Source organism: Leucoraja erinacea, chromosome 2, assembly GCF_028641065.1.
Source record: "Leucoraja erinacea ecotype New England chromosome 2, Leri_hhj_1, whole genome shotgun sequence".
Classification (NCBI taxonomy): domain Eukaryota; kingdom Metazoa; phylum Chordata; class Chondrichthyes; order Rajiformes; family Rajidae; genus Leucoraja; species Leucoraja erinaceus.
In genome coordinates this window covers 115559764-115573752 of record NC_073378.1, presented here as the reverse complement: position 1 = coordinate 115573752, position 13989 = coordinate 115559764, and the positions used below count along the sequence as shown (strand labels likewise).

Genomic DNA, 13989 nt, shown 5'->3' with positions numbered 1-13989 from the left:
CATCTGAACTGATGCTGGAAAGGGTGCAGAGAAGAATTACGAGGATGCTGCCAGAACTTGAGGGTCTGAGATGCAGGGAGAGATTGGGCAGGCTAGGATTTTACTCGTTGGAGCGCAGGAGGCCGAGGGATTATCTTATCGTGGTGTATAAAATCGTGAGGGGAATAGAGTGAATGCATAGAGTCTCTGTCCGAAACTAGGGAATCGAGAACTAGAGGGCAAACATTTAAGATGAGAGGAGAAAGATTTAATAGGAACCCGAGGGGCAACTATTTCACTCAGAAGATGGTGGGCATATGGAATGCGCTGCCAGAAGATGTGGTTGAGCCAGGTACAATAACTACACTTAAAAGACAGATAGTTACATGGATAGGAAAGGTTGAGAGGGGATATAGACCAAACAAGGGTAAATGGGACCAGCTTAAATGGAGCGAAGGGCCTGTTTCCATGTTGCATCTCAAAGACGATCAGCCATGATCTCGGTGAATGGGCAAGCAGGCTTGAAAGACCAAGTTTATTAAGACCAATTACCTGCCTCTCCTCTCTCCCATCTTTCTTCCATGTCCCTTCCCCCCACCCCACAATCAGTCTGAAGAAGGGTTCTGACCCAAAACGTCACCTATCCACATTCTCCGGAGAGGCTGCCCGACCCACTGAGTTACTCCAACACTCTGTGTTCCTTTCACCAACTCCTGATACCAGTTCTAGTGTTCTGAACCAATCACTTGCTTCATCTACAACTTCATAAACATAATGTACCTTAAAAATACAGATTGTTTGAAAGACATAAATTAAATTACAGTGAAAAGTTTGGAAACATTGAATCAGTGCTTTTGCAATGAGCCAACAGTTGACCATTTCTTCCAGATCATAAAGTGATCTTTATGTTAACCAAAGACTGCACATACCTGTTCAATGTCATACGCAAGGAGAACAAACTTCATATCCGGCGATACTTCATATTTGCTGACTTTAAATTCTTGCTGTTAAAATAAAACAAAGTTTGTTATCAGTACACAAGATAAAAATTAGTCTCTCTAAATTATCCATCAAAATTCTTGGCACGTCATCTGAAGCAATGTAAGCCATCATGATCAACCTCATTTGTACTTTGACCTCATGCAAACTGCCAATGAGGAAAGGACTGTGGTGGTCATGCACTTTCAACGAGGAAGTGGTCTATTTAGATTGTAAATGTTGCATTCTGGGGATTTGAAAAAATGTTACTGCATTTTGCTCCCCTGAAGATTTCCACAGCAGTTGACGATGCCCAAACAATCATTTATGGGTGAGCCTTGACTACTGATGAATGGTATACTACTCAAAAAACCAGGGCCTGGGAAACTGAGCTTACTCTAGTTAACATCTAGACCAACACATTTTCAACACCATCCACTGGACAACATGGGGTCAAGAAGGCTTTAGGTGCGTTAGCCGTCATTAGTCGGGGTATCGAGTGTAAAATTTGGGACATTATGTTACAGTTGTACAAGATGTTGGTGAGTACTCCATTCAATTGTGGTCACCCTGCTATAGGATATCAATAGGCTGGAATGAGTGGCAGAGAAGATTTACGATGATGTTGCTAGGACTTGAGGTGGTGAGCTATGAAAGGCTCCGACTTTATTCTTTGGAGTGCAGAAGGCTGAGTGGTGATCTTATAGAGGTGCATAAAATCTTGAGGGGAATAGATAGGGTGAATGCACATGCTTTTTTTACCTAGAGTTGAGGAAACAAGGTTTAAGGCAAGAGGGGAAAGATGTAATAGGAACCTGAGGGTAAACCTGTAGCAATCAGAGGATGGATGGGTCTATGGAATGAGCTGCTGGAGGAGGTAGTTGAGGCAGGTACTATAACATGGCAGGTTCTGTACATGGATAGGAAATGTGTAAAGAGGAATGTGGGCCAAATGTCAGCAAATGCCGAACTAGCTTGGATCTGACGTTTTGGTCGGCATGGACGTGTTGTGCCGAAGAGCCTGTTTCCGTGTTGTGCGGCCCCATGAGTCTAAAACATCAGCTGAGAAATCCTTGCCAAGAGTTCATAGCACCTGGCACATCAATGGAGATCATTTAATTCAGCACAGGCCAGGGTTGGACACTTGGACTTGTCGGCCAAGTGTCCAATCCACATGGTTCAGAAGACCAAATCTTTATGCCACGATTACTCTGCAGAGAAGTCTCCTGGTGGCACAGTGACGTAACGGTAGAGTTGCTATCTATTATGCCCCTGTCCCACTTAGGAAACCTGAACGGAAACCTCTGGAGACTTTGAGCCCCACCCAAGGTTTTCGTGCAGTTCCCGAAGGTTGCAGATGGTTGCTGGAGGTTGCAGGTAGTGGAAGCAGGTAGGGAGACTGCCAAAAACCTCCGGGAACCTCCGGGAACTGCAAGGAAACCTTGGGTGGGGCACAAAGTCTCCAGAGGTTTCCGATCAGGTTTCCTAATTGGGACAGAGGCATTACAGTGCCAGAGACCCGAGTTTGATCCTAACTACAGGTGCTTGCTGTATGGAGTTTGGACGTTCTCCCTGTGACCAGGTGGGTTTATGCGGGTACTCCACTTTCTTCTCACACTCCAAAGAAGTACACGTTTGCCGGTTCATTGGCTTTGCTAAGAATTGAAAGGTGTTCCTATTGTGTAGGATAATGTTAGTGTATGGGGATCACTGGTCGGCATGGACTCAGTGGGCCAAAGGGCCTGTTTTCGCGCTGTATCTCTAAAGTAACTGAGAAGTAATTCTGTGGCAACACCCAAACTTTGTGCAATTTTCCAGCTCATTCATAGAGTTTCATGACACATTCAATTCAGATGATTGCCTTGAATGACAATTTCACATTCGGCAATGATTGTGAGAGGCATTTTTCACAACAACAAAGGAGGCTGCAAAAACGGCAGACTTCCTGCATTGAACACTACTTCAATTCCACGCTGATTGCCTCAAACGTTATCAATCTCTTCTTTTTCATATATAAAATGCTCCAATGAAACTCCTAGGTACTTATTACCACAGCAAGAATACCTGCTGCCCGTTTCGACATGAATGCCTCACAGTAGATTATTGTGGCAGCAGGATTTACAGGGGCATCAGGATATGGTATTCAATCTCTTTAATATCTCAACACTTAAACCAGAAAAATAAATATGAAATGTAAACTCTAACAAGTCCTTCAACCAAGCATGGCAGATACACGTGTGGAAATGAGAGTGGACAGATGATGAGATCTCGTCCAAAAAGTAAATTGTTGGAGAAACTCAATGGGTTGAGCAGCATCTGTGGGAGAGGACCGGAACTGTTGATGGAGGGGTGTGCCCTCTGATCCTAGACTCCCCCACTACTGGAAACTTCCTCTCCACATCCACTCTATCTAGGCCTTTCATTATCCGATAGGTTTCTATGAGGTCCCACCTCATTTGACAATAAGGAGTTTCTGGTTGATCCCTGTATCAGGAATGTGCATAGAATTACAAAGGGCTGGAGTAACTCAGTCGGTCAGGCACCATCTCCAGAGCACATGAATCAGTGGCGTTTCGAGTTGGGACCCTTCTTCAGATTAGGTCCTCCATTCTTCTCAGGGATATGCTTATGTTGCATTCCAGAGAAATGCTCTTTCTTGTTACCTTATCACAACCCCAATTGGGGTAATGGTCACTCTGTGAGACTCTAGAAAGCAGGTGACACAGAAGAAGGGATTTGGCCCGAAACGCTGCCTATTTCCTTCGCTCCATAGATGCTGCTGCACCCGCTGAGTTTCTCCAGCATCTGTGTACCTTCGATTTTCCAGCATCTGCAGTTCCTTCTTAAAAACATTATATCTTAATCTTGGCTTCTATTTCTAATAGGAAGTACTGAATTGTCGGTAGTCTGTTTCGTAGCAATTCATTTAACTCTGATCATCCAAAGTCTTCTTTCTACCCAAGTATTAAACTCTCACTTTGAATCGTTTGCTCTCAGATGTTCCTAAGTCCCTGTGCAATTTCCAATCAAAGTGTGGTGCACAGTCTATAAGAACATAAGACATAGAAGGAGGATTAGACTATTCAGCCCATCGAGACTACTCTGCCATTGTGGATCTATTTTTCCCTCTTAACCACATTCTCCTGCCTGCTAACTGTTACTAATCAAGAGCTTATCAATTCTCACTTCAAAAATACCTAACATCTTGGCCTCCGCAGCAGACAGCACCTGTAATTCCACAGATTCACCACCCTCTGGCTAAAGAAATTCCTCATCATCTCCGTTCTAAAGATACATCTTTTTACCCTGAGGCTGTGCCCTCGGGTTTTGGACTCTCCCTCTCCTGGAAACTTCCTCTTCACATAGAAACACAGAAAATAGGTGCAGGAGTAGACTATTCAGCCCTTCGGGCCAGTGCTGTCATTCAATATGATCATGGCTGATCATCTAAAATCAGTATCCCATTCCTGCTTTTTCCCCATATCCCTTGATTCCTTTTGCCCAAAGAGTTAAATCTAACTCTCTCATGAAAACATCCAGTGAATTGGCCTTCACTACCTTCTGTGACAGTGAATTACACAGATTCACAACTCTCTGAGTGAAAACGTTTCTCCTCATCTGTCCTAAATGGCCTACCCATTATTCTTAAACTGTGACCCCTGGTTCTGGACTCCCCCAACTTCGGGGACATTATTCCTGCATCTAGCCTGCCTATGTCCAATTCTTTAAGAATTTTATATGTTTTTATAAGATCCCCAGCTCATCCTTCTAAATTCCAGTGAATACAAGCCCAATCGACTCATTCTTTCATCATTTGCCATTCCTGCCATCCCGGGAATTAACCTGGTGAACCTACGCTGCACTCCCTCAATAACAATAATGTCCTTCCTCAAATTAGGAGACCAAAATTGTACACAATACTCCAGGTGCGGCCTCACCAGGGCCCTGTACAACTGCAGTAGCCTTACCTTACCCTCTCAACCCCATTCTCCTGCCTTCTCTCCATAATTCCCTGACACCCTTACTGATTAAGAACCTATCAATCTCAACTCTAAAAATATCTATTGATCCCTGGGATCATTCTCGTAAACCTTCCTCTGGACCCTCTCCATTGCCATCATATTCTTCCTCAGATATAGAGCCCAAAACAGCTCACAATACTCCAAAGGTGGTCTGACCAGTGCCTTATAAAGCCTCAGCATTATTTCTCTGTTTTATATTCTAATCCTCTTGAAATAAATGCTAGCATTGTATTTACCTTCCTTACTTCCGATTCAACTTGCAAATTAACTTTTTGGCAAATCCTCTGCCAGCACTCCCAAGTCCTTTTGCACCTCCGCTATCTGAATTTTCTCCCCATTTAGAAAATAGTCTACGCCTTTATTCCTACTACCAAATTACATTGTATTCTGGGTTGCCTCTTTGTATTCCATCAGCCACATTTTTGCTCACTCTCTCAACCTGTCCAAGTCCTTCCGCAGAGTTCCTGCTTCCTCTACACTACCTGCCCTACCACCTCCCTTCCTGGAGAGACGTTGAGCAGGCTAGGAATCTATTCCTTGGAGGATGAGGGCAATCTTATAGGGGTGTCCAAAATCATCAGTGGAATAGGTTGGGTAAACGCACAAAGTCTCTTGCCTAAATTAGGGGAGTCAAGAACCAGAAGGATAGTTTTAAGGTGAGGTTAAGGTAAGGTAAGATTGAATAGGAACCTGAGGGGTAACATTTTTACACAAAGGGTGGTGGGTGTATGGAATAAGCTGCTGGAGGAGGTAGTTGAGGCTGGTACTATTGCAACTTTTAAGAATGTTTGGACAGGTAGGTGGATGGGGCAGGTTTAGAGGGACATGGGCCCAACGCAGGCAGGTGGGACTGGTGTAGATATTGGTTGGTATGGGCAAGTTGGAGGGATATGGGCCCAACGCAGGCAGGTGGGACTGGTGTAATATTGGTTGGTGTGGGCAGGTTTAGAGGGACATGGGCCCAACGCAGGCAGGTGAGACTGGTGTAGATATTGGTTGGTGTGGGCAAGTTGGAGGGATATGGGCCCAACGCAGGCAGGTGGGACTGGTGTAATATTGGTTGGTGTGGGCAGGTTTAGAGGGACATGGGCCCAACGCAGGCAGGTGGGACTGGTGTAATATTGGTTGGTGTGGGCAAGTTGGGCTGAAGGGCCTGTTTCCCCACGGCATGACTCCATGACTATGAGTCTATTTACCTGTCCAGCTGACTGATGAAGGTCAGGGAACTTACTCAAAGGTTGAGGATTAGTTTAGTTTGGTGTAGCATGAAATACATTTTGCTTGTCATTACTGCGGCCTTGTACAATAACTGGGTGCCTATCGAGTCCCGAATAACCTCAGAATAGATTGAGCAAAATAATCCGTTGTAAATGCCAGCAATATCTTCAGAGCTCTCCCAAGGGAATGGCAATGCAACTAATTTGTCCTGCCCCAGAAAAGTTTCCGAAAGCAGCAGTGAACAGCGTTGCATGGATCCTTGTAATAGGTTTCTCCACAATAAAAGTGTCTCCAAGCAACAGTGTCTTCAGTCAAGGAACCATTGATTCCCAATTCTCCTACTCCATCGGGTCCGCTGTGATTAGAAGCACTGTTGTAACCTCCAGGATTGTGATATTGATTGTTCACTTGGTTTGAATGCAACTTATTGTTTATTTTTATATTTTTCTATGGTTAACCCCTCAGGTGCATTTGCAGTGTAGAGTTTAGGGGGGAAGGGGGGGGGGACTCCCAGCAATAAACAATCAGAGCAGCACGGTGGCGCAACAGTAGAGTTGCTTCCTTACAGTGCCAGAGACCTGGGTTCGATCCTGACTATGGGTGCTGTCTATACGGAGTTTTACGTTCTCCCTGTGACCGTGTGTTTCTCCCTGTGTGGGTTTTCTCTGGGTGCTCCAGTTTCCTCCCACTCTCCAAAGACGTACAGGTTTGTAGGTTAATTGGCTTTGGTAAAAATTGTAAATTCTCCCTCATGTGTAGGATAGTGCTAGTGTACGTGGATCGCTGGTCTGCATGGACTGCTTTGGGGTATTAATCAAGAAACATGAAGATAGGAGCAGGAGTAGGGCATTCAGCCCCTCAGGCTAAACCCACCATTCAATATAATTGTGGTTGTTCGAGCCCAGACCTCGATTCCACGTCTGTGAATCTACTTAAAGCAAGATTTACACTTTACCTGCAGCTCACCATATTTACGCACATGACAAGAGACATGACAATAGACACAAAGCATGAAGTGTTGGAGGAAGTCAGCAGGTCAAGCATCATCTCTGGAGAACATGGATAGGTGATGTTTCGGGTTGGGATCCTTCTTCAGCCATAAACGCCGATTTACTTTGTGCATTTGTGTTTTTCTTAAGTAATACCTCATTCCACCAGCGGCGCCGCACAATTGGCAGCCCCGCCAACAGTCTGTCTATCTTTTTGTCTTTAAACATTTTTTTTATGCTTTTTAAGTTTTGTGTAATTGTTCTCTGGTTTGTTTTATGTGGGGGGAGGGGGTCGGGGGAAACTTTTTTTTCAGTTTTTTACCTGCCGGAGATTATTTTCCGGATCGCATTCTCTGGTCGCTCTGCAGCCTGCCATCGATGGAGCTGGAGGCCTCCTCAGACTGACCTTGAGCTCCACGGCAAGGCATGGACGTAACATCGGAGTCGATCCCTTGCCTGGGATCACTCCAACCGCGGCCTGCAGACTTTACATTGAGAGATTGCAGTCTTGGGAGAGGCTAGTTGGGAGCTGCAACGACGCAGAGGTTCGACCAGCCCTGACGCGGGGTTTGATCGTCCGGCGCGGGGGAGCTGACATCCCCCCGATACAAGAGCTGATCACTCAGATGCGGAGGGCCCAAACGGCGCCGGCTACATGAGTCAAGATCGTCCCGTCAACGGAAGGCTCAAGGCCCCCGACCGTGGGAGAGCAAAGAATGAAATAGATTTGAACTTTTTTTCGCCTTCCATCACAGTGAGGAATGTGGAGAGGTCACTGTGGTGGACGTTTATGTTAACATGTGTTTTGTGTGTTCTGTTGCTTTTTATTTGTATGACTGACTTGGCAAATTAAATTCCTCATATGTTGAAAAACATACTTGGCTAATAAAGTATTATTGTGATTGTGATTTATTCAGTTTGAAGAAGGGTGCTGACCCAAAACGTCACCTATCCATGCTCTCCAGAGATGCTGCCTGACCCACTGAGTTGCTCCTCCATCACTTTGTGACTTTTGTTTGTAATCTGGTATCCTTTCTGGTTCCTTGTGTCTCTCTGACACTCTTGATTTGACCTGATATACTACTTTGGTTAACTCCCAGTGTTAGCAAAGCCTGGATCACATTTCCTTAAAGAGATACATATTTGTTCAAAACTAAGCAGCAATTCTTTAAATTACACTATTCATTTATTGTCATCGTTTATGTTCTGGTTCAGTCGAGTTTCTGGTCAGTTGTGATCCAGTTGGTGGGGGAACACTGCTGTCCTCTAATAGAGTCATAGAGTTATACATCATGGAAACAGGCCCTTCGGCCCAACCTGCCCATACCAACCAAGATGCCCATCTACGCTGTTTAGGAAGAAACTGCAGATGCTGGCATGAACCGAAGATGGACACAAAATGCAGGAGTAATTCAGCGGGACAGGCAGTATCTCTGTAGAGAAGGAATAGGTGACATTTCGGATCAAGACCCTTCTTCAGGCTGAAAGTCCCGGGAAAGAGAAATGAGAGATATAGACGATGATGTGGAGAGATTTAGAACAAATGAATGAAAGATATGCAAAAAAGTAACAACGATAAAGGAAACAGGGCATTGTTAGCTGTTTGCTAGTTAAGAACGAAAACCTGGTGTGACTTAGGTTGGGGAGGGATGGAGAGAGAGGGAATGCAAGGGTTACTTGCCCCATCTACACTAGTGCCCACATTTGGCCCATATCCCTTTGAACTTTTCCTAACCATCCTAACCTTTAACTAATTTTGCTATCTGCTTGGTATTCCTCAAAACAGAGCTTTTCTTGTGGCGTTGGACATGAAGCCCGTGTGCTTATTATTATGGTTTGCTTCTTTATAAGGAAACCCATTGTTTCTTCCTTGTTCCCTCAGGTATAATGTTTTCCTCTACTCACCTTATGCACCAGCTAACCAGACACCAATTGTGTTATAATGGGACTCATTAGAAGATGTTACTTTCTCATTTCCAGCTCCTACTCATAGCCTCCTTCGCAGTCTGACCTTCAAGCCTCATTGGTCCATGTTTGTCGGCCCTCTGCAACATCCAGTAATTTATTTAGTTTAGGGGTACAGTGTGGAAACAGTTCTTCTGCGCTGCACAGTGACCCCCCCATGCTAACACTATGCTACCTATTATAGCAAGCCAATTAACCTACAAACTTGTATGTCTTTCAAGTGTGAAAGAAAACTGGATCACCCGTAGAAAACCCACGCAGATCACCGGAAGAATGTATATACACCGTTCAGACAGCACCCGTAGTCAGGATTGAGCCCAGGTCTCCAGCGCTGTAAGGCACCAGCTCTATTACTGTGCCATCGTGCTGCCACAGTGGCTCGACAATTCTGCAATCTTCCAATTACTTGCCCGTTTTAAAGCAGGAATTGCTGGGCTTTAATAACAATTTGCCTTACACCCTCGAGAAACAAGTCATTAGTTCACTGCAGAAGAATCGTCAATAGACGATAGACAATAGACAATAGGTCCAGGAGTAGGCCATTCGTCCCTTTGAGCCAGCACCGCTATTCAATGTGATCATGGTTGATCATCCCCAATCAGTATCCCATTCCTGCCTTCTCCCCATATCCCCTGACTCTGCTATCTTTTTTTTTTCAATAATATTTTTATTGGAATCAGTGTACAGTAGTATAAACTACGGCATACGACAAAATACATTTATTGTACATCTTCCATTTTAATTTTAATTTTAATTTTAATTTGACAAAAATGAAATAGAAAAAGAGAAAAAGAGCAAGAAAGAGAGCGAGTGAAAGAGCTAGTGAATGTGTAAACCCCTAAACTACCAAGAGTGAATAAGTAAGAACTTACAAAAAAAGAAAAAGACAAAAACGAAAAATAATAAAAAGGAACAAAAAAAATACCAATACGTGTTGATATACCTACTTCGTTTCTCACCACACCCATCACCCTGTCCATAAATCGGTTTAATTCCAAAGTTGTGTTGCACCATACTATGCTTGTATTGAATCAATGAAAGGAGACCATATCTTTAAAAATTGTTCCGATTTTCCTGCTAAGACGAGTCTCATATCTTCGAGATGTAGCGTCTCAGACATGCTTGTGTTTTAAGTTGGGGTGGATGCATTTATTCAAAATTTAATTTTTTTTGCCATTATCAGGCTATAATTGAGGAAACGTCTTTGAAATATTGATAGCTCAGAGCAGGCTCCTGTTGTTCCAAAAAGAATCAATTCTGTATGGGGGTCCAGTTTTTGTTTTTAATAATTTTGAGAAGATTTCAAAGATTTCTTTCCAAACTTTATGGAGTTTTATGCAAGAGGCAAAAGAGTGGGCGCCATCCTGTGTGGTATGGCCGCCCAGCCTGCAGCTGTTAGTTTTTCACTCTTTTTTTTAATTTTGAGTGAGTTTTAGTGTTTTGTTTTTGGAGCTCTAGGCTTTTTTATGTGGCGGGGAGAAGGGGGGAAACTACTTTTCAGGGTCCCTACCTGGTCGGAGAGGCAGCTTTTCTCCGGGCTGCACTTTCGACCCGTCCTCGCGGCCTACCAGCGGGCCTGGAGCGGCGTTTCCTGAGGGGACCACCCAGTACCTCTGCTTCAGTGGCAGCAGCACAGCGCTGGAAGGCTCTTAGCGGAGCGGGCGATGCCTTGCCCGGGTCGCCGCGCTGGAGCTCCGGTGAGCTGAAGACCAACGTTAAAACATCGCGGAGCTGCGGGACTGTGGAGCGGCCAGCTGCGGGCGGTGGCGCTGACTTTCAATCGGAGCCTGGGATCTCTTGCCGAGATCGCCAGTGGTGGAACTCCATCCGGCGCAGCCTGTTGGCTTCGGAAGCCGTGGTCTCCGGTAAGGGAAGCGGCCGTTCCAAGGTTCCCATGCTGTTGAGAGGATTCTCCCGACGGCGGAGCACCATCACCCGGCGAGAATGGCCTGGAACATCCCATGTCCACACATGTCCACCCCCGACTATGGGTGGACATGGGATGGGGACTGGACTTTGTGCCTTCCCTCATAATGGGAACCATTGTGGGGGGATGTTTTTATGTTTAAAGTTCTTTATTACTGTTATGTCTGTTTTCTTTCTTTATGTGCTGCATTGGCAAGAAGCATTTCACTACACCTAGGTGTATGTGACCAATAAAATAACCTTTGAACCTTTGAGTGTGTTATAGTAGCTTCTTGAGAAAGACATTTGTCGCAGATAGGAGATACATTTGGAAACATTTTGTTCAGTTTTGTTTTTGAGTAATATAATCTGTGTAGTATTTTAAATTAGATTAGAATATGTCTTACATTAATCGAACAATTATGTATATATAGGAGATATTTTTCCATCTGTCTTTGGGCTTTTTTAGGCTTAATTCCTGTTCCCACTCTCTTCTAATTACATCTGACGATGGAATTTCTATGTTTAGAATGATATTGTACAAGTATGATATTAAATTATTTGACTGCGTTTCTATTCATACCTTCGTCTAATGTATCTGGCTGGCAACAGAGTTTGGTATTCGTGGGTATATGTTTTCAAATAATCTCGAATTTGAAGATATCTAAAATGTTGATCACCTTTCAGACTGTGTTTCGATTGTAATTTCTGGAATGATAAAAGGTTTCCCATTTCATACAAATCTCCAACCTTTTTAATTCCTAGTCTTTCCCAATGAATAAACGTTTTATCTATAATAGTTGGTTTGAACGACGAGTTATTAGTTATTGGATAAAGAAGAGATAGATTTCTTAGTTTAAGAATAAATTTTACTTGTCTCCAAATTCGTAAAGTGCTATGAATAATAGGGTTTTTCTTGTATAGTGTATTCTTCAACTTTATTGGGGAGAGAAGGATCGTGCCTATGTAAAAAGGCGAACAATCCTCTCTCTCCATTACTAACCAATCTACCTGTTGACATGAATATTCACTGCCCAATAATAGAACAAGAAATTGGGGAGCGCCAATTCGCCAATTTCTTTGGGTTTACTTAGATGTCGTCTATGAATTCTGTGTGATTTATAATCCCAAATAAAATTTGTAATCTGGGAATCAAGTTTTAAAAAAAAAAGTTTTTAGGTAAATATATCGGTATTGATTGAAATAAATAGAGAATTTGTGGTAGGAAAATCATTTTTATGGCATTTATTCTACCTATTAGCGACATCGGAAGTGTATTCCAGGATTGAATGAGAGCGTTTAATTGAATAGTTAAGGGCAGGAGGTTTGCATTAAATAAACAATTATATTTTCTGGTTACTTGGATACCCAGATATTTACATTTTTCTGCAGCAATTCTAAAAGGAAATGTTAAAAGGTGTGTCGACTCTTGGGGTTTTATCGCCATGATTTCACTTTTATTCCAGTTTATTCTATATCCTGAGAAAGAACCAAATTCCTCTATTAGATTTAATATATTCGGTATACTAACTTGAGATTTTGTAATGTATTATAATACATCATCTGCATATAATGATATTTTATTATAGGAATGTTTAGTATTATAGCCGTGAATATTCGGATGTATTCTTATACTTTCCGCTAAGGGTTCTATCACAAGGGCAAATAGCAGGGGTGATAATGCACAACCCTGTCTATTCCCCTGGATAAGTGAAATTTTAGAGAAAGTATGTGGTTGGTCAATATTCTAGCAGTCGGCCTGCATATAATAATTTTATCCATGAAATAAAATTCTCTCCCATCTGAAATTTTTGCAATACTGTGAAGAGGTATTCCCATTTTACTTGGTCGAATGCTTTTTCTGCATCTAATGAAATAATTGATGTCTTCTTCTTCAATTTTTATGAATATATATTAAAAAGACGTCTCAAATTATTAAATGAATGTCTCTTGGATTTGAATCCCGTTTGATCCGCATGTATTAATTTACTAACGTATTTACTTAATCTTCTTGCCAAAGTTTCCGCTAATATTTTCTGATCTGTATTTAATAATGCGATTGCTCTATATGAACCGGGATCTTCTAGACCTTTATCCTTTTTGGGTATAAGTGTAATAGTTGATTCCGCTAGTGTTTCTGACTCCGGTATCTTTAAGAGCCCTATCTAGCTCTCTCTTGAAAGTATCCAGAGAACCGGCCTTCATCGTCCTCTGAGGCAGAGAATTACACAGACTCAAAACTCTCTGTGTGAAAAAGTGTTTCCTCATTCCGTTCTAAATGACTTACCCCTTATTCTTAAACTGTGGCCCCTGGTTCTGGACTGCCCTAACATCGGGAACATGTGTCCTGCCTCTAGCGTGTCCAAACCCTTAATAATCTTATATGTTTCAATAAAATCCCTTCTCATCCTTTTAAACTCCAGAGGGTACAAGCCCAGCCGCTCCATTCTCTCAGCATATGACAGTCCCATCATCCCGGGAATTAACCTTGTAAACCTACGCTGCACTCCCTCCATAGCAAGAATGTCCTTCCTCAAATTAGGGGATCAAAACGGCACACAATACTCCAGGTGTGGTCTCACTAGGGCTCTGTACAACTGCAGAAGGACCTCTCTGCTCCTCTACTCATAGTCCCATCAATCTAAATAGCAATTTTGTTTCTGAGGCCAATTTTATTCAATGCCTCTGTTCCTTCCCTGGCAAACCATTACCCTCACTCCATCCCATCCCTCTATTGCATAAGCTCAACAATGAGATAGAACACAGAACCGTACAGAATGGGAACGAGAACAGGTCCTTAGGCCCACAATGTATGCGCTGACCATGATGCCTAGCTGAACAGATCTCATCTGCCTGCACACAATCCATATCCCTCTGTTCCCTGCTTATCTGAAAGTCTCTTGAACATCACTATCATATCTGTCTCCACCGCC

General features: G+C 43.2%; 1 protein-coding gene across 3 annotated transcripts in view; it reads right to left on the bottom strand.

Moving 5' to 3' along the window:
- The window catches only part of dpp6a (dipeptidyl-peptidase 6a), a 664537-nt gene that overhangs the window by 143587 nt on the left and 506961 nt on the right, over positions 1-13989 (bottom strand). For all 3 annotated transcript variants that reach the window (XM_055664215.1, XM_055664233.1, XM_055664224.1), the window contains exon 5: positions 909-983. In XM_055664215.1, the coding sequence (XP_055520190.1) occupies positions 909-983 (75 nt within the window). The remainder of the gene's footprint in view (positions 1-908; positions 984-13989) is intronic.